Genomic DNA, 20,554 nt, shown 5'->3' on the forward strand with positions numbered 1-20,554 from the left:
ATCTAAAAAGAGAATTAAACAGCTACTGACAGTCTCTTACAACGAATAAGCCAGGACCATTTTAAAAATTTTGCAATTCCACACACTAAAAGGGGGGAAGTGTCCGTAGTTAAGATACGCAGGGCTTCAAGGTAACTACGTGTGCCCATATTGCGACAAAGGGGTTTCAACCAGACACTCCTAGGCCTTGCATAGTCCGGGCAAACAAATAAGACGTGTACAATGGTCTCGGCCTTACTTGGGCAACACGCACAGTTGGAAGAAATACGGGGCACAGGTGACCAACACGATACCAGTGCACCCAGGGGGAGGCATCCGACTCTGAATCTAAAATAAAGGGCTCGATCAAAAGGGAGAGTTATCAAGTCCAGGTAGGGTTCAAAAACCACAGTGTCTTTAATTTGCAAAAAGGCGACAGTCGACTTGCAGTGATTAGAGTTTGTAATTGTCCGCTCCGTACACCAGTTCCAATAAAGCGCCTTGACAACTTCTTTTGGAGGGGATGAACGTGATGACCAACAGCCTCCTAGACCGACACTCTCCAGAAGCTTTTTAGTATCTCTTAGCCACTTTATCTTAGCCCAACCCCCCAAACTCATTATTTCCCCCAGGGCATCAGCATAAGATTTTAATTCTTCACCCCTCCAGATTCTTGTCCATAACAAAAGCGGGCGAAGCTGGGCCTGGTCTTTAATATTTTTACAGCCCATATCCAACCGGACAGGTACGGATGGAGTGCTCAGGGGCACGGAGATAAGGGATTTCAATAACTTGCTCTCCGCTGTCTCTAGGTCTTTCAAACAACAATGACCCCACAATTCTGCCCCATACAAGGCTGATGACACTACTTTAGCCTTGTAAATATCAACTACTGGGGTGAGTGATCTCCTTGGAGAGGCCCTGAACTCCCTCATAAGGGCACCTCCCACTCTCCTGTGGCTGAGGACCATTTTGTCAATATGTCTTGCCCAAGACATCCTATCCGTGATCCGAATACCGAGGTAATCGAATTCAGCTACTTTCTCTAGGGGGATCGAGTTTAGAGTCGGTGGGCGGCCCAGTTTCTTAGGAGGATTTAGGACTAGATATTTTGTTTTATCCACATTTATTGTTAATCCTCTTGCACCACAGAACTCCTGAAATCGTGTTAATAATTTCTGCAGACCTTGAGGGGTTTTCGAAATCAGGAGCGTGTCGTCCGCAAAAAGCAGGGTGGGGATACGGACTCCTCCGAGACAGGGGGCGTCGGCTGGTTCTTGTTGAAGATGTTTTACCACCCCGTTCACATAAAGTGAAAATAGGGTGGGTGCCAAGACACAGCCCTGTCTTACGCCCCTAGAGACTGGAATCTTCTCAGTGAGTTCACCGTTTTTGCCCCAACGGACCTGGGCAAAGGTATGGGCATGAAGGCTGATGAGAAGTGACAGGATGTAAGGGGGTAAGCCCAGCTCATGAAGTACCCTCCAAAGATCTTCCCGGGGGACTAGGTCAAAGGCAGTCTTCAGGTCTATAAAGGCCAGATAAAGACTGCCCTTGCCCAGTTCCACCACCTTCCACCCCAATAATACCAACCTAAACACCTGCTCAATTGTCCCCATTCCAACCCGAAAACCTGCCTGAAATTCTGAAAGAATTTTGTTCTCCTCCACCCAATGGAGAATCCTTCCAAGGATGGCTTTACCAGCTATCTTTTGGGTGGAGTCGATCAGACTTATGGGTCGGTAGTTCCCCGGTGTTTCCCTGCACCCTTTTTTGTAAATCGGGACCACCACCGCCCCTTTCCAAGATTCTGGTACTGCCCCTCCCATCATGATGTCATTAAGTAGTGCTGATATGACCCGTGCCCATTCCGCTGGATATGCCCTCATAAGGTCCCCCGGGAGGCCATAGGGACCCGCAGCCTTGCGTGGGGCTACCCACCCTATAACCCCCTCAAGCTCTAACGGAGTAAAAAGATCATAGGCATGAGGTTCAGATATTCGAGTGAGATCCACCCCCACATTACAATCCCCATCTGGAGGGAGGTATAAGGACCCAAAATGCTTTACCCAGCTTTGTGGCGGGATGTTACAGGGTCTCACAAGTGCATCGGGATTTTTCTGTGTACTTATAAGATGCCAGAATGCCCTTGAGTCCCTGGATTTACTGGCCTGGAGCAGGTCATCCCAATATTTGTCTTCCCACTCCCTCCTGGCTAATTTAAGGGAGTTATTGTAGGCCTTCCTTGCTTCCTGTATCGCAGGGCGGGACTTAGCTTTGATCGCCTCAACTAGCTTAGTCTTAAAAACCCTGCATGATTGGGTATACCAGCCATCAATAGGTTTTTTCGAATGTTTATTACCCAATTTGTTATAGTGTAGAGTAAAGACATTAGTTAAGGCTTCAATCAGGGTGACAAAGAGCGCACTCACTCTACCCACGCCCTCCGAAGATAATCCGAGGTTTAATACCGTATGGTTTAGGTGAAATTGTATTTCTCCAAGCTTCCCCTCTGATAAAACCAGTTTGGCCCATTTAATACGCCTACCACAAGGAGAGACTTCCGAGACCTCAGGTGGTGCTGTTACCCGGTTAATAGTATCCTTACTTGAGTCTCGCCACCATTGGGCCATACTCAAAGAAAGGAGGTTGTGATCGCTTTCAGACGAGGGGACCACCTGCATGTCGTTCACATAGGGCCACAGACATACATCTACTAAAAAATAATCTAACCTAGAGGTATGTCCAGGCCTATTGTAAGTGTGGGCGCCCACCCTATCCGAGGGTGTCCTCCCATTAGCAGCCCTTAGATTGAATTCGAGGCTCAGGGAGTATAACTGAAGCGCCACTTCTGACCACCTTTTAATCGGTGGGATTTCCAGAGCCGGAATCCCCCACCTGGAATCCTCCTCTTCTTGGTCGAGGGAAACGTCCGAGCCCAAGGGCTCGAACGTACAGTTCATATCACCTGCAACCAATATACGAGACTTATATGGGGTATTATTTAACAAAGTCTCGAGTAGAGATATTACAGGAGACTTTCTCCCGCCCACGGTTCCCCGGGCATAAACATTATAAACGTTTAAAACAACTCTCCCCCTTGGATCTATTAGGGTGATGTTTTGTATGTCAGGAGAGCCTGTGGGGAATTCCATAATTCTGCAATCAAGAGATGCCGCAACCCAAATAAGGAGGCCACCCGCTGGGCGCCCCCTCCCTGAAGACGAAACAAGCGCAGGGGCGAAATAAGAGGAAAAACCCACCCTGTGGACCGGCACACAACTCCACGTCTCTTGGAAAAGGCACAGAGAGTGCTCGTCAACCGGAGCAATAAAGTCAGGCAGGGCCAGCTTTCCTGCAATCCCTGCGACGTTCCAGCTGAAAACCTTAAAGGCAGGGTCCGTCACAGCTGATATGTCGCAGGGCCCCGGAATACCCCCACCTGTAGAGCTCCTCGGAGACACATGAGGAAAGCGAGGGTCATGCAAGTCGGGTACAAGATCACCTATCCCACTAGTAGGATTTATATTACTCAATGATAATGCTTCCACTAAATCTACTCTATGCCCAACTTCCAGTCAGATTGGTCCTGCTGGCCGCAGATGTTTCTCCCTGCAGTCCCCTGAAACCCCATCCCAATTCAGGCCAAGGACAGGGGGACTTGAACTTCCACCGGTAAAATCAACGATTTGCCTGGGGTAAAAGAAGGAAAGATCTACCACTTTAACCCCCGGAACCCCCATATTGGGAATAGGGGTGCAAATCGATGGTACCACTCTTGGATCTTGAAAATTTATAATTATACAGTCCCCCTCCTGCGTTTTTTTCCCCTGTCCAACCCAATCCACTCTACGGACACTCAGTATAATGCCATCCACGCCTAGTGGAATTGGCTTATTTGCCTTTAGCCAGTGGATACACTTATTCTTAAGTGATTGATGATTTTCCAACTGGCCGTCCTTTAGAGGGGGCACATTAACCATGACTGCCGCAAAGGGTTGACAGTCTGGAGGAAGGTTTACTGGGGGGATTCGTTGTACATGCTTACTAGAGGCCAGTGAAAGGGTAGATGTAGTGGTAGCATGGGGGACGGGCCTAGGGGTTTTATCTAGGGCTGGCCTGTTAAAGTTAGTGCATACCCCTAGCTTTTTGCGAACTTCCAATATGCCACTCAGTTCCTGGGGCTGCTTTTGATGGGGAGACTTAAGCTTATTTTTAACGGGCTCTATGTGGGTTATGGAACCCTTTTGCTGGGGTCCTGCTTTGGGAGTTGGGATAGATGTTGGGGCCAAAGTTGATGGACTATTAGAGACTCCCTCATCGCAGCATATTGGGTGCTTAGGGACTCGCTGAGATGAAGGCTCGTTTACATTTGCAACCAAATTCTTAGCTACGGTCACTCTACTTATTTGTTTAACTACTGCTTTAAGTGAGTGGAAGCCATCGAGGGTTGATTGCTCGAGTTTATCTATCCTTTCCCCAAGGTTTTTAACTTGAGTTAGCAACGGATTCAAGAGGCTATAAACCTTCTCAAAAATATTTTCTGCCGTTGCTAAATCAGGAAGCTTTAAAAGTTTCACACTATTTGCACTATTTTCACCAGAATATAACTCCTCGGAAGGGTTCAAAACATCCCCAGCTATGTCCGGCTTATTCACTATAGCTTTTCCCCTTGTAGTTCTCATACCTACTCCAAAAGGCTTTCTTAAACTTTGATAGAGAGCGGCCTGTCTAACTGGGCAGCCCTTTTTACGTTTACGATCCTTTTTACTCAAGGGCCTATTCTCCTGGCTAATGATTGGTGTTTGGGAGTTTTTGGGGGACCTAACTGTCTCCCCTTCTGATAGTGCCAAGGGCGAAGTGGACGATGTTAAGGGCTCCAGATCACTGATGATTTCACTTGGGGTATTAATAGATGGTGATGCAATCAGTTTACCAAGACTGTCAGGCTCCACGGTAACTATAGGAAAAAGAGCAGCCAAACTTTCTAACCTACCTATATTTTGTTCAATGCCTACCAACAGGGGTGGGTCTGTGGAAGTACTAAACACACTAGGCGAAGTAGCAGCCTGAACCAGGGTACTGGGAGTTATAAATGATGATTGAGCGTCGACCCCCAGGGATGAACGTCTTGAGGGGAGGTAAACCTCAGATAGACGTCGCTCAGACATGGCAATCTCCTTTTCAATCACCGCCGCCACCCTGGTAATAAAACGGTCCATAGATCCAATAATGGGGCTTGCCGCATTTGGCCCACTAGCGCCTTCATTCCTTAACAACTTGCCAGAGCGCGTAGACATAGTTTGCTGGGTACAAAACCGGAATATGTACTCACAGTTCTTGCGAAGGAAAGGGACGTGGCCCAGCCCAGCCTCCTTCAGCCCCTGACGGCCACAGACGGCCCGCCCTTTGCCCGGGCTTAGCCCGGCGCGCCCCGCGCGCGTCCTCGCGGGACGAGCTACCGTTCGATGTTTTAAGCGCGTCCAGGCGCGGGAAGCTGGTCGGCGGGAGCGTCACCGGGTGAGGGGATGCTGGGAAGTGTAGTCCGGAAGTGTAGTCTGGCCGGCGGAGCCAAGCCCGGCCGGTCGCAGGATGGAGGGGTGAAGGAGCAACAAGCGTGCTCAGCGGAGCACAAGCCCGGCCGCACACACAAACCCCCAGTAGCAGCACACAGAGACCTCGCCACCGTTCGATGTTTTAAGCACGTCCAGGCGCGGGAAGCTGGTCGGCGGGAGCGTCACCGGGTGAGGGGATGCTGGGAAGTGTAGTCCGGAAGTGTAGTCCGGCCGGCGGAGCCAAGCCCGGCCGGTCGCAGGATGGAGGGGTGAAGGAGCAACAAGCGTGCTCAGCGGAGCACAAGCCCGGCCGCACACACAAACCCCCAGTAGCAGCACACAGAGACCTCGCCACCGTTCGATGTTTTAAGCGCCTCCAGGCGCGGGAAGCTGGTCGGCGGGAGCGTCACCGGGTGAGGGGATGCTGGGAAGTGTAGTCCGGAAGTGTAGTCTGGCCGGCGGAGCCAAGCCCGGCCGGTCGCAGGATGGAGGGGTGAAGGAGCAACAAGCGTGCTCAGCGGAGCACAAGCCCGGCCGCACACACAAACCCCCAGTAGCAGCACATGCAATTGTAAAAGGCTATGTCGTCTGGAGGTGAAGCCCTCGAAGGATAACTGCATATCTCTTCTTCTGGGCTTTCGGCGTCCAGTTGATTCCATATCTCCTCGAAATTTTCGGGGATTTTTTCCTCGTCAGGAAGGTTTTCGTATTCCTCTGGTTCTTCGTCTCGAGGCTCTTGTGTGAGAGGTGACTCGAATATATCTTCTTCTCCTCCTTCGGCGTCCTCTGCCTCTTCGGCATTGATGCTCTCTGGTTCGACGACCGGAGAGTTCTTTTGTTCGAGGACTGCTGTTTTGTGGATTCAAAAATCCTTTAAGGATTCGTCGAACTCTTTCTTCTTTTGAAGAATAGCCGTCATTTCCTTCTCAAGCCCCTTTCTCTTCCTTTCGACCTCGAAGGCCCTTTCGACATCAGAGGCTGGGGACTTTCTCTTTTTGCTAGCGCCTGCGTCCGACTTAGACGGCGTGGCGTTCTTCTTTTTGGGTTAGATTTTGACCCTTTGTTTCGGCGTCTTGTACGATCTTACCTCTTTGGTAACCTTTGGATGGGTTCCGTGGGTCTCTTTCGATCGCGGCTGACCCTCGATCGCCTTTTTGCTTGGCGTCGAGGCTGCCTTGCTTTTCGTCTTGTGTTTGTGGCCCTTCGGTTCCGAGAGATGTGTGTGATGCTTTGCCTTATCCGTCTTCTTCGTAGGCTTGGTCATCTTTTTCTGGGTGCGGGCCAATTTGGAGTCCACTTCTTGAATCTCGACGTCAGAACCCTGGTGCGTCGATTCTGCTGGTACTCCGTGTTCGTCTTTGTCGCTGGAGAAACCCAGATCTTTGAGGGGCGTCTTCTTGCTTGTCTGCAACATTATGGCGTAGTGAGCCTCTCTGCTTCCGGAGTGCTCTTAGAGTTTTCGGCTGAAACTCCACGCAGGCCTCGCAGTCTTTGTCCTGCTGGTCTTCAGGTAGGAAGAGGTTACAGACGTCGTGTGGATTGCGTTGTGAAAATTTGTGGTGGCATTTGGGACAAAATTTGAAAGGGGTGTTTTCCATGTCACCTACCTCGCCATTTGTGGACCGGTGAGGTTCTTCGTGGTATCTTCCCGGAACTTCGCCGTGACTGTGATCTTCTCCCTGGTTACTACGTCGATGAGAGATGAGCTTTGCGGTCAATTTTTTTTCAGTTCTTCTTGATGAGTTGGGAAAAATTCTGAAAAAATCTTCGGAGCTTCCAGACCCAACAGCGAAAAAAAGAATCTGAAGATGGATACCACGCACGTCGACCTCCAGGATGCCGTCTGATGTCACACAGGGGACGTACCCGACACCAAATGGTGGTCGACAGCTACCAAAACAAAGAAAAAAGAACACAAAGACTATTCCGGACCCAACCACTAGATGGCTGAATAATGCACAGCATGTGTATCTAGAAAAGGATTCACACTGCAAAACCTTTTACTTATCTGGACCAGGTCCGGGAGATTCCACTGACACTGCTCCCACTGGAACTTCAGGTCCCATTGCAGAGCCTGCATATGCAAGCGGTCATGTGTCACAAACAGGATGCCATAGAGTCACTCTCACTGAAATCCACGAGAGAGACTGAAACAACAGTATCATAGCCTGTATATCCTGGACTAGCAGTTCGACATAGGCCAGAAACTGCACCGTGTCCAGAACAGGTCAGATGAAAGGGAGTATTTGAGAAGGATTTAGGTGCGACTTTGGCATATTGATGGTGAACCCAGTGAGTGCAGGAGGTCTGTCGCAGTCTGGAGGTGGGACACAACAGCCTGGAGCAAACCCACCTTCAACAGCCATTAATCAAGACAGGAGAAGACTGGCACACCTGATCTCATGAGGTGAGCTGCAACCCCCCACCATTATCTTGGTGAACAGCCAAGGGGCGCTTGTTAGGCCAAAAGGGAGCACAGTGAACTGAAAGTGCTTGTGGTCAACCACAAATAATGCTTGTGGGCAGACAGAACAGAAATTAGGAAATATGCGTCCTGCAAGTCCAATGATAACATCTTGTGTCCTAGGCCTGGGGCAGATAGGATTTGAGCAAGCATGAACATTTTGAACGTCTCCTTTGAGGAAGAAATTGAGAGGGCGCAGGCCTAGGATAGGACGAAGGTCTCCATAGGTTTTGGACACTGTAGTGGACAAGTAGCGGAAATAGCAACCACGACCTACTTCTGGCATTGGCAACCACTCAATGTCTCCCTTGACCAAAAGAGTTGTCACTTGCTGGCAGAGCAAGGAGAGCTGGTCCTCCATCAGCCTGTCGAAAGCAAGTGGCATGGATGGAGGGTTAGTCATGAAGGGGAGGGAGTATCCCGCCAGACAATTTGGAGAACTGATCGTTCTGAGGTTATAGACCTCCAGTCGCTCAGTTGATGGCGAATCCTGCCTCCCACTGTGTGCCCATGGAGGTAAGAGGGCAGGCTATTGGGGTATGGACACTGCGGTTCTGGAAGGAGTAGTTGGGGGGTAACTGGCCCGTCATCTGGTGGACCGACCCAAGGGCTCCGTGGGTACTTGCCCATGTAAAGGCTGGGAAGCTTGTGCACCGTGGTGGCAGGGTGGGTATAGACACAGTTGGAAGCCCCTTCCCTGGGCAAAAGAGGAGCTAAAAGTGGATTGGGTTGGCGAGGGGCAATGCGAAAAACCCAAGGACCTGGCCATAGCCCTGCTCTGTCCTTAAAGCACTCCACTGCTGAATCCACCTGGTCTCCAAAGAGAAGGAAGCCATAAAGAGCATTTCCATAAGCAAGGCTTGGACATCCCCTGCAAAGCCAGTTGTTCTCAGCCAGGCGTGGTGCCGCAAGGCCACCATCGAGGAAACCGCTCTGCCCAGCGAGTCAGTAGTATCTAGTCCACATCTGATTGTGAACTTAGCTTTATCTCTCCAGTTGCAGACAGCCTTGGAGAGTAATGCCCGGACCTCCTCTGGAACCATTAACAGCATTTGCACAAAAGAATCACATTGAGCATGGGAGTAACAACCCAAAAGGCACGCAGTGTTAGGCTGGTGAAAGCTCTTCAGGGTAGGAGGTTTTGTGAGGAAGTTGGGGTCCCCTGGGGTGGGGCGGTGGCAAATCATCCAGTTCACAGGAACCCCTGTGCTGGGCTTGAACCCAGTCCCAAGCAGGACGTCTGAAAGGGCCTCACTAAATGGAAGAGACACTCCTGGGTGAAGCACCTCCACCAAGACTTTCATCTTGACTGCCACTGAGGGCAGACTAAGGTCCAGGACCTCAGCTGCCCTTTTCACCAGCACTGCAAAGGATGCTGCCTTCTCCATAGCCATGGTAGGGGGAGAAAGCATGCCAGTATCTGGAGAAGTGTCAAATCCACCGGCCTCTGCCAAGTCCTCACACCTCTTCCAATCCTCCCCAAAGCCCTAGCTCAGGAATAAGGCTCAGTCCTGGAAAGCATTGCTTCGGTCAGCATCGGACGACGTCCCTCCTGCTCCATGTTGGAGTCAGGGATCCGAACAGGGGCGGCGCCGGGAGCATCACCATCGGGACCGGCATTGGGGAATGTCAAGGTGTTACAGCTGGTGCCGGTCCAAATCCCTCCATGGATCCAAGGGGTCCGAATAGCACCAGAGCCACAGGCGTGGAACCACTAGAGGCTCCTCTTAAGGCTGAGGTGCAGGAAGGTGTGGCGCGGGAACGGGCCTCTCAAACGAGAGACGCATGGACTCCTAAAACTCTTGGTCATGAGCGACTTATCAGAGTGGCCCAACGACTTCGAATACAATCAAGATTTCAGACTCCGCAACCGATCCCTGGAGCTTGAGGGGCTACTCCCTCAAGGCCTTGGGGTGCATGGAGCGGCACTTGGCGCAGGTCTTCACATCATAGGTGCGTTCCAGGCACCAGAGGCATACAAGATGTGAGTCTGTCCTCAACATATGTCGATGACATTCGCTACAGGGCTTGAAGCCAGCCTTCCTGCTACACCAAGAGAAGAACTAAAAAGATTTCAACAAAACGCGGAAAAAGCACAGTCAAAAAGTGAGGGACAGGATAGCTCTCTATGGATCTGCGCTGACTGGCGCGAAAAGAGAACTGATGTCAGCACGCAGAGGTGGCACCTATATAGGCACCGTGCATGTCACTTTCTGACGTGGATGAAGCCATGTGGAGTCAAACGATGCTACCTACCAGCGTGCAGGGGTACTGTCCATGAAAAATTTCCAGATTCAGTCTGACGCCTGAGATAATTCTAAGGTAAGCAATCTGCGGCTAGAAGTCTCTACCAGATAGTGTGATCTATTATGCAAAGAACCTGCAACTCCAGTGAGGCATCTTGCTCTGTGAACCCAAGACACACACAAAACTTCTCAACAGAGTCACACTGAAAAACATTGCCCTGAGATTCATCACTGGTGCTCACCTGGTGAACATCACCTTGTGGTTTTCCTACATTGAGGTACCTGTGAGCTACCTTTCTGCATATCACCTTGTACCCCTTGCTACACATGACCCAGCGGCCCATTAATGCATAATGCACTGGGCCCCCTGATGAAAGAAGCTATATATGAGAGTAGATCTGTGTGCACTGATGCCTATAGTCTGCCTGTGTGCATGGGTGCCTGAATGTCATGTGGACTTTGTGGAAATGGGCCTCTGTAGGTTAGTTTGCCTATTTGCATGCTCTGTGTGTTGTATGTTGTATGCATGCCCTTTACACAAGGCAACTCCACTGGCTTTTACAATCCTTATTTTTACTTGGCAACAGCTTTTACCAGCTGAGGGCTTACCTGCCCCCACATATATAAAATCAGCAATGACAATAGTCCAGGCATGAACGTTTCTAAAGCCCCCATTTGAGTAAAACAAGCAAACACTGATGGGAACATCCATAGCTACACCTTGTAGATCGTAGATCTGGTTCAACAGAACAAGGAAGCGTGCTAGGCTAATATGGGCACACCTGTGGTTTCAATCAACACTACAGTAGATAAAAGTGCACGCGCTTAACCTTTTCGTAAATGAAAGTGTTAATAGTGTACGAACAACAGAAGTGTGATTGAAAAGAAATGAAGTAGAGGCAAAGTAGAGGCGTTAGCACATTACTTAAGATGTAGGCAGTTATCAGGACACAGGTACTTACCAGAACACATTCACAGTAACTCTGCTGCTTGCAGCAAAGGCCTTTCAAGCAAACGAAAGTCCCACACACGAGGCACAGAGCAGGGTCCTTAGGAACCTTCAGACAGACAGCGCAAGACTTTCGGTGATAGAACTGAAAGATGGTGTTGTAGTTTTCTGGCAGCTGAAGGAGGCGTGGCAAGTCCCACTGAGGATCCTGTATGAGCAAATCCTAAAAGAAATAAAACGATTTCTGTTATATCAAAGTCATAGAAAGCTATGAGGATGAATATCACATTATACTTTGATGTTGAGTCCTCTAATTGGAGCACGATAGACATCATGGCGCCTCTAAAAGACAGAAAGGCCTTGAGCAATTCCAGTTTCTCTATTCGTCGCATGGGCGCAGGACCTCAGAGCCCCTTGAGCTGGACATATCCATAACCATATGCTTCATTATGTAGTCTATACTTTATTTTTAGCAGACAGCAGAACAAAAAACTTCACCAACAGAAGTTTCAATACTCTAGATTCAATGTTATCTAAAAAGAAAGTCAGATCGTAAACGCATTTTTACGACAGTAATATTTTAATTTCTGCTGTAGGTTTTTTTTACATAAACATTATTACCCAGCACTGCCCAGGTGACAACAGAAAAGCAGTAGTTTACAGATGGAGAAGATGTATTGAGTGACCGGAGTGTGGTAAATATTCTTTTTACCTTGACTGAATTTCATACGGAATCTAAAATAAAGTAAAATAGCTCAGAATAACAAGAGGCAGAATCCGTGGTATAAGAGATTTTCTGAATGGGCTTTATTCCAAAATGGCCGACTCGAGTGGCGGCCTTCAGGTTCCGTCACCACGAGGGTTCAGGAAGTGAAGTACAATACTTTATTGACAAGAAGTAACTTTTATAGGTCATACATTATAATGAAATGAATGCAAAAGGCGTAACAATTGATAAGAGGAATGACATAGTGGTACGTAATCGAAACTAGGCGTAATAAGGAGCAGAAAGAAACATGATTGGCTCTGATTATCATGCATAGGTGGATCTATAAGATAATACTTAACATAGATGCGCGCGCAGCAGCATGACGTGTGATTGACGTGCAACTAGGGGGTGACGGGGACTTGACATTTAGCTCTACATGTGGAGACAAGAAGTCTGGGGGGTCAAGTCAACCTAATCCCAAATCATATCTAACATCCTATGTTTAGAGAACTATGTTATCCACAAGAAAAGACTCTCGGACAGAATCTATTCTATACTGACTGTGTGTGCGTGTACAAGCGTCTAAGTGTCTATATGAGATGCGAGGGGCAGAAAACTTTCCATGGCAACAGGGCTATGAATTACTTGCAGGAGGACAGAGAAGCCGGGCCTTTTGCTTGGCAACTGGAAGAATGTTTACTTAAACTACTAGGCAGGAATGCATCGGCTGAGGGGGAAGCAGATAATTCGAAGGTGAAATACAGCTTCTTGGCAGGCAGGCAAAACTGGCCGAGGCAGGCACCGTTAGCTGCACAGGGAGTAGGACAAAGTTCATGGATACAGATGCGAGCTCAAGCTGAAGCTGTCAGAGACAGAGAGCAGGGAAGGCTTTGAGGACAGAATCGGGCCTACTTGCCTGAACTGTAAAAATGGAGTAACTTAGCCATATAAAGTCGGTGGCCTTTCATACTTAGGAATCGAATATCCAGCCCATTGATGGCGGATCTGACAGAGAACATGTTGGCGGTGGACGCACATATGTTTGCGTTTGGAAACTGGAACTGGAGGGAACATACATGTACTTGTGACATGCACATAGAACCGTTGGGGTCCAAGATAGGGGACATAACTGATCAGGAAAATCCACATTTCCACATTCCCTCCTTGTCCCCTACTTGCCCTTCAAGAGATATCAATCTTCATCATTCCATCGATTTGCTCATGGAGCATCATTTCTTCTTCCTTCTTCTTCCGGCATTCTGAACGAGAACTTTGATATGGGATGCATGATGTGGCACACAGACCACAAATCGCTGGTCCACATTGCAGGCATAGACAACAACTGAAGAGCATAAGAAGGCCAATACCTAGGAAGGATAGAACTCTCCATCCCCAGGCTGATATCACACTCCAAAACCACCCGGACCACGTCCAAGTGCCTGGATTCTCGTGTATCTGGCTCACAATCTTATGAAGGCGTGTTATAGCTTTATATACAGATGGCGAATTTTCTGGTATGAATATGCAGCAGCTGGATCCGATGACCCTGCAAGCTCCGCCCCTATCGGCCAGGATGACGTCAAGGACAAGACGATTCTGGAGAACAACAATTCTCATCACTGATTGTTCCTCTGTCAGATTGCCTAGGGCGGCTATAGTCTCGTTTACTACAGCTTCGAGAGTCTTGGTTAGTCTACGTATCAGCTTACTATTTGATATTGTACCTATATAGGGAAAGATGCCTTTATTGAAATCTACATACTTGTCCCATGCCGTCTCAGTATAATCGACAACTGGGAGATCTCTTCGCTCTCTATTGTGTACTAAATGAACATTCCGATAATAATCAGGGGGAGCTAGGAAAACAGGTGGCAGAAGGAATGCTATGTAACAGGTACCATCCCAATCTAGAGGCAGACGCATATATGCCGTCTGACCACATATAAAGTAAGAATGGCGAGAAGCTCTAAATGAAGATTTACCTTGATCACTATATTCTACTGTAGTAACGCATTGGCTATGGCCCATATGTATGGAACCAACTTTTCTTACACATAATTCACCCTTAACTGGAAATACTGACATAGTGGGCAGAATTAGTTCAACTTCGGATTTGACATTCAGAATCATAAGATTAGGTGTAAAATTACCTAATTTATACACTTCGTTTTCTAGATCAGTTCCTGTTCTACTGGGGTGGCCCTCCTTATTAGGATGACAGACTTTGAATAAAACTAGATTCAGATTTCCCCATATCCAATGTTGTTGATAAACTGCTGTGTCTGGGTCTATGGAATTTAGTAAACTAAACCATGCTCCACAGGAGCCATTGTGTGTGAACGGATGTGGAAAGAAAGGCAGAACTCCTTTGTTATTCTGATAGGGAGGGAGTCGGCCACACACCCAACAATTGGTGGCATTACTAGTCTGATGGGAATGATGTAACATACTAATGAAAGTGTTATTGCGCAGCGCAAGTCTATAAGATAATTCATGTGGCGGTAGGTCACTAAAAGAATGTTCAGTAGCAACATTATAAACATGTCTAGAAATAGGATGATATATGTGCAAAATCACACTCGTAATAATTATTAAAACACTCAATAAAAACAAAATTAATAATGTCCTCATACAGTAGCTACGCAGTGATTTACAATACGCCTGTAGTTTCAACATTTCTCGGGTATTTTCTCTACTCAGGTCCAAGGGATACATGTCGGAGACAATTCAACCGCTTCACCTTGGAGAGGACTTAAACAATCAAATTGCTCGACTGTTTGGGCCTAAGCTTTAATTTATAGCACTGAGAGTCATTCTGTTCAACAAAAGGAAGTTTTGAATCAGTCTGTGAGGGAGTGCAGGGCACAGTGTCTATATCCGAGGATAGTCCATGAAATTTCTTAATATGGCTGGAGTGTATCCAGCCCTTGCGGCCCTCAACTTTCACGGCTGTTCTTGTTGTCAGCAGGACTAGCTTCGGTGCTTTCCACCTGGGCTCCAACTGGGTCTTCCGATCAAAATTTCTCACAAACACCAGATCCCCCGGAGCAACGTCATGGGGTTTCACCTCAGTGTTGTCAGGAAAAGCTGCAGCTACCTGTGAACGACAAGATTGTAGTGCAGACATCAAGGAAGCCAAGTAATCTGTCAGCATGTTACAATTAACATCAGTTATTTTACGAGGTATAGGCGTCCCCCACATATTTGGTGGCCTTCCGAAGATCACCTCATACGGGGATAGCCCTGTTCGAGAGTGTGCTACCATTCTTATGAAAAATAGTGCAACTGGTAATGCTACTATCCAGTCAACACCTTTCTCCTTACATATTTTAGACAATCTGATTTTCAAAATTTGATTATGTCGTTCCACGAGACCTGCTGCCTCGGGGTGTCGGACACAGTGGAATTTCCACTGATATCCCAACAAAAGTGAGACATGTTTCATTAATTCGGATGAGAAAGGCTGGCCGTTATCTGAATATACAACACGTGGTAAACCGTACCGCGGGAAGAATTCTCGAACTAACTGTTTGGCAGTAGTCGGGGCCGTGTAATCTGATACTGGGTACGCCTCAGTCCATCGGGAGAGAGCGCAGACAACTACCAGAACATATTTGAATCCTCGACATCGTTCCATCTGGATATAATCCATTTGGAGCACTTCAAAAGGATGATCAGGAGTCTGGAATCCACCCTGCTCTACGGGAACACTTTTTCCTGGGTTGAACTGACAACATATCATACAGGTACGGACTTTTTGTTTAGCTGCTGCTCGTAAATGTTTGTTGAACCAAATGTGTTGAATGCTATCTAGCATAGCTTTCTCTCCTAAATGCGCTGGGCTGTGAATTGTAGCTATAATGGCTTGGACCATAGAGTCAGGAAGAAACCATACAGATTTCTCCTTCGTCATCCATCCCTGATCTGTCTGGATCCCTCCTAGTTCAGTCCATTTCTTTAATTCTTCTGCAGTAGCATGTGTCTGTATGTCAATTACGTCAAGTGCGGGATCCTTAATTGTCATACACTGTGTTGGTGTCTGAACTATTGGCTTTGTCATGTCTAATGTGCGATTCTGAGCAGTCTGTTTAGCTGTTCTGTCAGCTAAATCATTGCCTTGAGAAATGATATCAGTAACCTTCGTGTGTGCTTTACATTTCATAATCGATATGGCAGTTGGTAGATGTATTGCGTCTAACAAGGCATGAATGAGGGTTCCGTGCTGAATGTGGGCACCATGGGAGGTTAAATAACCTCTCTCTCGCCACAGCACGCCGAAGTCGTGTACAACTCCGAATGCATAACGTGAGTCAGTGTATACATTAACTTTCTTATTTGTGGCTTGAATACAGGCTTGTGTTAGAGCAATAAGTTCTGCTGCTTGGGCTGACAAAGTATCTATACAATTTGTCTCAATAACTTCAGTGTCTGTTGTGACTGCATACGCGGCCACTAAGTCTCCTGTACTTGCTCTCATGCACGATCCGTCTACATACAACGTCAGGTCTGGATCTAACAATGGAACGTCTGTCAAGTCTTGTCTAGGTTTCGTCTTTATTTCAATAATTTCAACACAATCATGAGCTAGTGGGTCTGTTCCAATTACAGGTAATAGTGTAGCAGGATTCAATGTATTACACCGTCGGATCTCTATGTGTGGTTGAAACAATGTCAGTTCATAACCGGTAAGTCTTGCTATGGTCAAGTGTTGTGTTTGTGTTCGGTTCACAAGAACTTCTACTGCATGTGGTACTTGTACTGTCAATGGATGTCCTAACACTATGGCATCGCTTTGTCTGATTGCTAAAGCTGTTGCTGCCACTGATTTCAGGCACGCGGGCAAAGCCTGAGCTACGGGATCTAATGTACTGGAAAAATAAGCACATGGCTTGCGTGATCCTGCTTGATCCTGAGTGAGTACTGACAAAGCAGTACCTTCGCGTTCTGTAACAAAGAGTGTAAAATGTTTGCTATAACATGGTGTTGCTAAAACAGGTGCTTGGCATAAAGCTTCTTTTAGGCTTTCAAAAGCTTGTGTATGTTCCTGAGTCCAAGGGAGAACAGTCGATGTGGCTGCCTCCTGTGTGGTTAACTGAATGAGTGGTTTTGCTAGAAATGCGTACTGAGGGATCCACTGCCTACAATATGAAGTGAGGCCTATGAAAGCCCGCACCTCCTTTTGTGTCTGGGGTATTGACATGTTAGCAATTAACTGGATGCGATCTGGTGTAAGCTGCCTTCCCTCCTTGGACAGCGAGTGACCAAGATAAATAACTCGCTGGACACAGAATTGCAGCTTAGAAGGAGACACCTTGTGCCCCTTGTCGGCTAGAAAATGTAAAACTGTCAGAGAAGCCTTTTCACATTCAGGTTCGCTTCTCGCGGTGATCAGCAGATCATCGACATATTGAAGCAGTGCAGTGTTAACTGGCATGTGGATACTGTCAAGTTCTCGTTTCAGTGCTTGGCTGTAGATGCTGGGGCTTTCTGTGAATCCTTGGGGAGCGCGTGAGAATTTAAAGCTGCGCCCATTTAAACTGAATCCGAACAAATATTGGCTTTCCGGATCTATTGGGACGCTGAAGAAGGCATTCTTGAGATCAATTACAGTAAAGAATGTTGCTTCGGAATCAATTGCTGTCAATAATGATGATATATCGGGGACCACAGGAAATTGTGGCACAATGCACTTGTTTAGTTCACGCAAATCAATAACCAATCGGTATACTGGCGGAGCAGTAGGGTCAGTTCGTTTAAGAATCGGAATTATCGGCGAATTACATACATTGGAGTCTGTTTCTACAACTACTCCTTGGGCAATTAGCTCATCAATTATTTTCAACAAAGCCACTACAGCATCTTGCGGTAACTTGTATTGTCGCATTCGTGGTAATACCACTCCTGCCTTGAGTGTAACTCGGTATGGTGTAATGTTCATGTAACCAACATCAGTAGGGCCTTGTGCCCATAGATGCGCTGGTAAAGTCTGTAGTCGGGGATCCATGTCTCTAGACACATAGTGACCTTTAAAATCACGTAAAAACAACCTTATTCCTCCCGGAGAACAACATATTATGGCTCCTAGGGCTTTCAGAGTCTTAATTCCTAACAGATTTTCTGGGCATGATTTAGTAAGCAATAAATCTGTAGTTCGTGTCAAAGGTCCTATCGTAAGTGGAAGAGGCTGCGATACTTCATTAACAATAGGTTTTCCTGAAAAACCAAGGGAAACATTTTGAGAGCCTGAGAGGGGTGCCCCTGGAACTTCACTACGTTTTATAGTTGTTCGACTTGCCCCTGTATCGAGTAAGAATTTTCTATCTTGACCTAATAATTCACTATGTACATAAGGTCCTTCTTGATCTACAGGAATCTCGATAAGCGGTAAGTCAACTTCCCTCTCTAGGCTGGTTCATGCGTAACGCTGATACTCAGGATATTCATACTGTGCAGTCTGATACATTTGTCGTGTTGTGGTTTGTGTGGCAGTAACAGGCAACGGTGGTGCAGCTGGCACAAACTGTATTGGCTGTTGTGCGGCTGGCATGGCCTGGGAATGCGGCATAGCTCCTTGTTCATTCTGATCTTGTCTGTGTGGCCGTGATCTTTCTTGTGTTTTACCTATGGCGATATTATGTTTTAAAACTGGACAATCGTGTACGTAATGACCTGGCTTTTTGCAATAATTGCATGTCCCTTTTACTGGTCCTGCTGAATCGGACTGTGTCATACCCTTTTTATGTCCTTCAGCCGGTACTGTCTGAGACACTAGCATTTTCATTTTTGTATCTTTCATACGTCTTTGTTCGTGTTCTTGTTCATCTCTAATTCTATTGTGATGATACTGTAACATTTGTAGCATTTGTGACGGAGTGTTACTTTGCCAGGTACTCTCGAATTTCAATATTCTATTCTTTACTGGAGGTAAAGCATTTTCTACTAATTTTGTCACAAATAAATGTGGATACGACTCACTACTTGTTTTTATACCACTATTTATTCCAAAACATTTTTCAAATCGGGCATAATAGTCACTTGTGTCTTCATCATGCTTTTGTTTACAGGCCGTGATTGCACCCCAATCTTCCTTTTTCGTAGTTAATAAACGTGGCAGTACTTGTACTAGTAAACCTGGTAATGCTTTGACTTTATCCCCGAGCCCTGAACCTGCAGCTCGGGCCTTTTCTTCCGTTTCTAATGCTGTCCAATCTATCTTTTGGTCTCCCACTTCCCACTCTTTTTCTTTCAGTTTTTCATAAATGCCAGCAGGTAAGAGCACCTTTAATATCGTCATAATATCAGGATAGGTATACTCTCCCATCAGCAACATGTCCTTAATTTCTCGGTGGAAACCCGCTGGGTCTTTGTCATGACTTGGTACTACTTTCTTCATTTCTAACAATTCAATTTTTGATATGGGTGTGTATACAAATACACGGTGAAACTCATTGTCTTCGCCTTTTATTGGGTGCACTTCTCGTAAGGGATTTTGTCTATCCATATAATACGGCGTTCTTTCTCTGCGGGGCAACGAGAAAGAATCCGGACTTACAAAAAGGACATACTGTTTACGTGACACTAATATTTCCTTAATTAACTTGTTACTAGAACCTCTCCATCTGTTCGTGAGTAGTTCCGTTAATATATCAGGTAAAGGACCAGGGTCAGCATGTTGGCTCTTATATAGTATAAGGAGTTGCTGAATCATATAGATTCCAGCTAAACGTTGTTCATCTGCACTAAGGTTAAAAAACGTGTGTGCTACGGTCTCATCACCGTATTTTTCAGGACTGTCAATCCAGTGAACGGCTGATCTGGCTAATTCTTGCTCATCCATGGAATCGAGGAGATGGTAACCCCTTCGTTCTCGTAGTATTTTATCTGCGGCTTGGAACAAATGTTCAGGAGACTTTAAATTTATTACAGGCGTCGGATACGTTCTGCTATTATTTGGACATTCTGAGTGTATGGGATCAGAAAAGCATCTAGTATTATTACAGGATCTTCCTCTGCCTACGTATGCTATGGTTTCTGACTGTCTTGCGGAATTCCCTGATTCGGATACTTCATCTTGCTCGAACTCGTCTGTTTCCAATCTTTCTTCGTGAATACGTTCTATTTCTCTACGGATTTTTCGGCACATGGCTATTATACAGTTTTTCTTATCGTGTCTCCCTTCTGATATATTCTGGCTCCATCTTGTAAGAATAAGCATTGTATTCGGGTCTACCCCCGGTCGGTCTTGATTTCTGATCACACAGTTTATGAGGAAACGTAACAGTTCCCCCTGTATCTCTACTTTCTGGAATTCCATAGCTCTGTTAATACATTCTGGGTCTCGCCCTGTTTGGACAAAATGATATATTTTATCTAGATGCGTAATCATTCCTGGTAACCTCGCTAAATACTCTGCGGCTCGTCTGATACGTAATGATGCCAGGACCATTTCGTCCTCTTTACCGACCACCGGGTCATATCTACAATCTATAAGGAGTTCCTTAAGCGTACGTTCACTTACGAATTTGGGTGTACGTGAATGCGCTGATTCTTGAAAAACAAGTTTATTTATTCTAGGTGGCGTAAAAGTATTGCTTGCACCTCCCGTGGCCCCTTCAGGGGCGTCGGGTGTGAATGGATTCGTCGAACGTGATA

General features: G+C 46.8%; 1 protein-coding gene across 7 annotated transcripts in view; it reads right to left on the reverse strand.

Annotated features, from left to right (window-relative positions):
* Window positions 1–20,554, reverse strand: part of UBR3 (ubiquitin protein ligase E3 component n-recognin 3) — a 2,077,978-nt gene that overhangs the window by 34,770 nt on the left and 2,022,654 nt on the right. For all 7 annotated transcript variants that reach the window (XM_085645338.1, XM_085645337.1, XM_085645336.1 and 4 more), the window contains one exon: window positions 11,207–11,416. In XM_085645338.1, coding sequence (XP_085501464.1) covers window positions 11,207–11,416 — 210 coding nt within the window. The remainder of the gene's footprint in view (window positions 1–11,206; window positions 11,417–20,554) is intronic.

The sequence above is a fragment of the Triturus cristatus genome, chromosome 3_1 (genome assembly GCF_964204655.1).
Source record: "Triturus cristatus chromosome 3_1, aTriCri1.1, whole genome shotgun sequence".
In the NCBI taxonomy this organism is placed as follows: domain Eukaryota; kingdom Metazoa; phylum Chordata; class Amphibia; order Caudata; family Salamandridae; genus Triturus; species Triturus cristatus.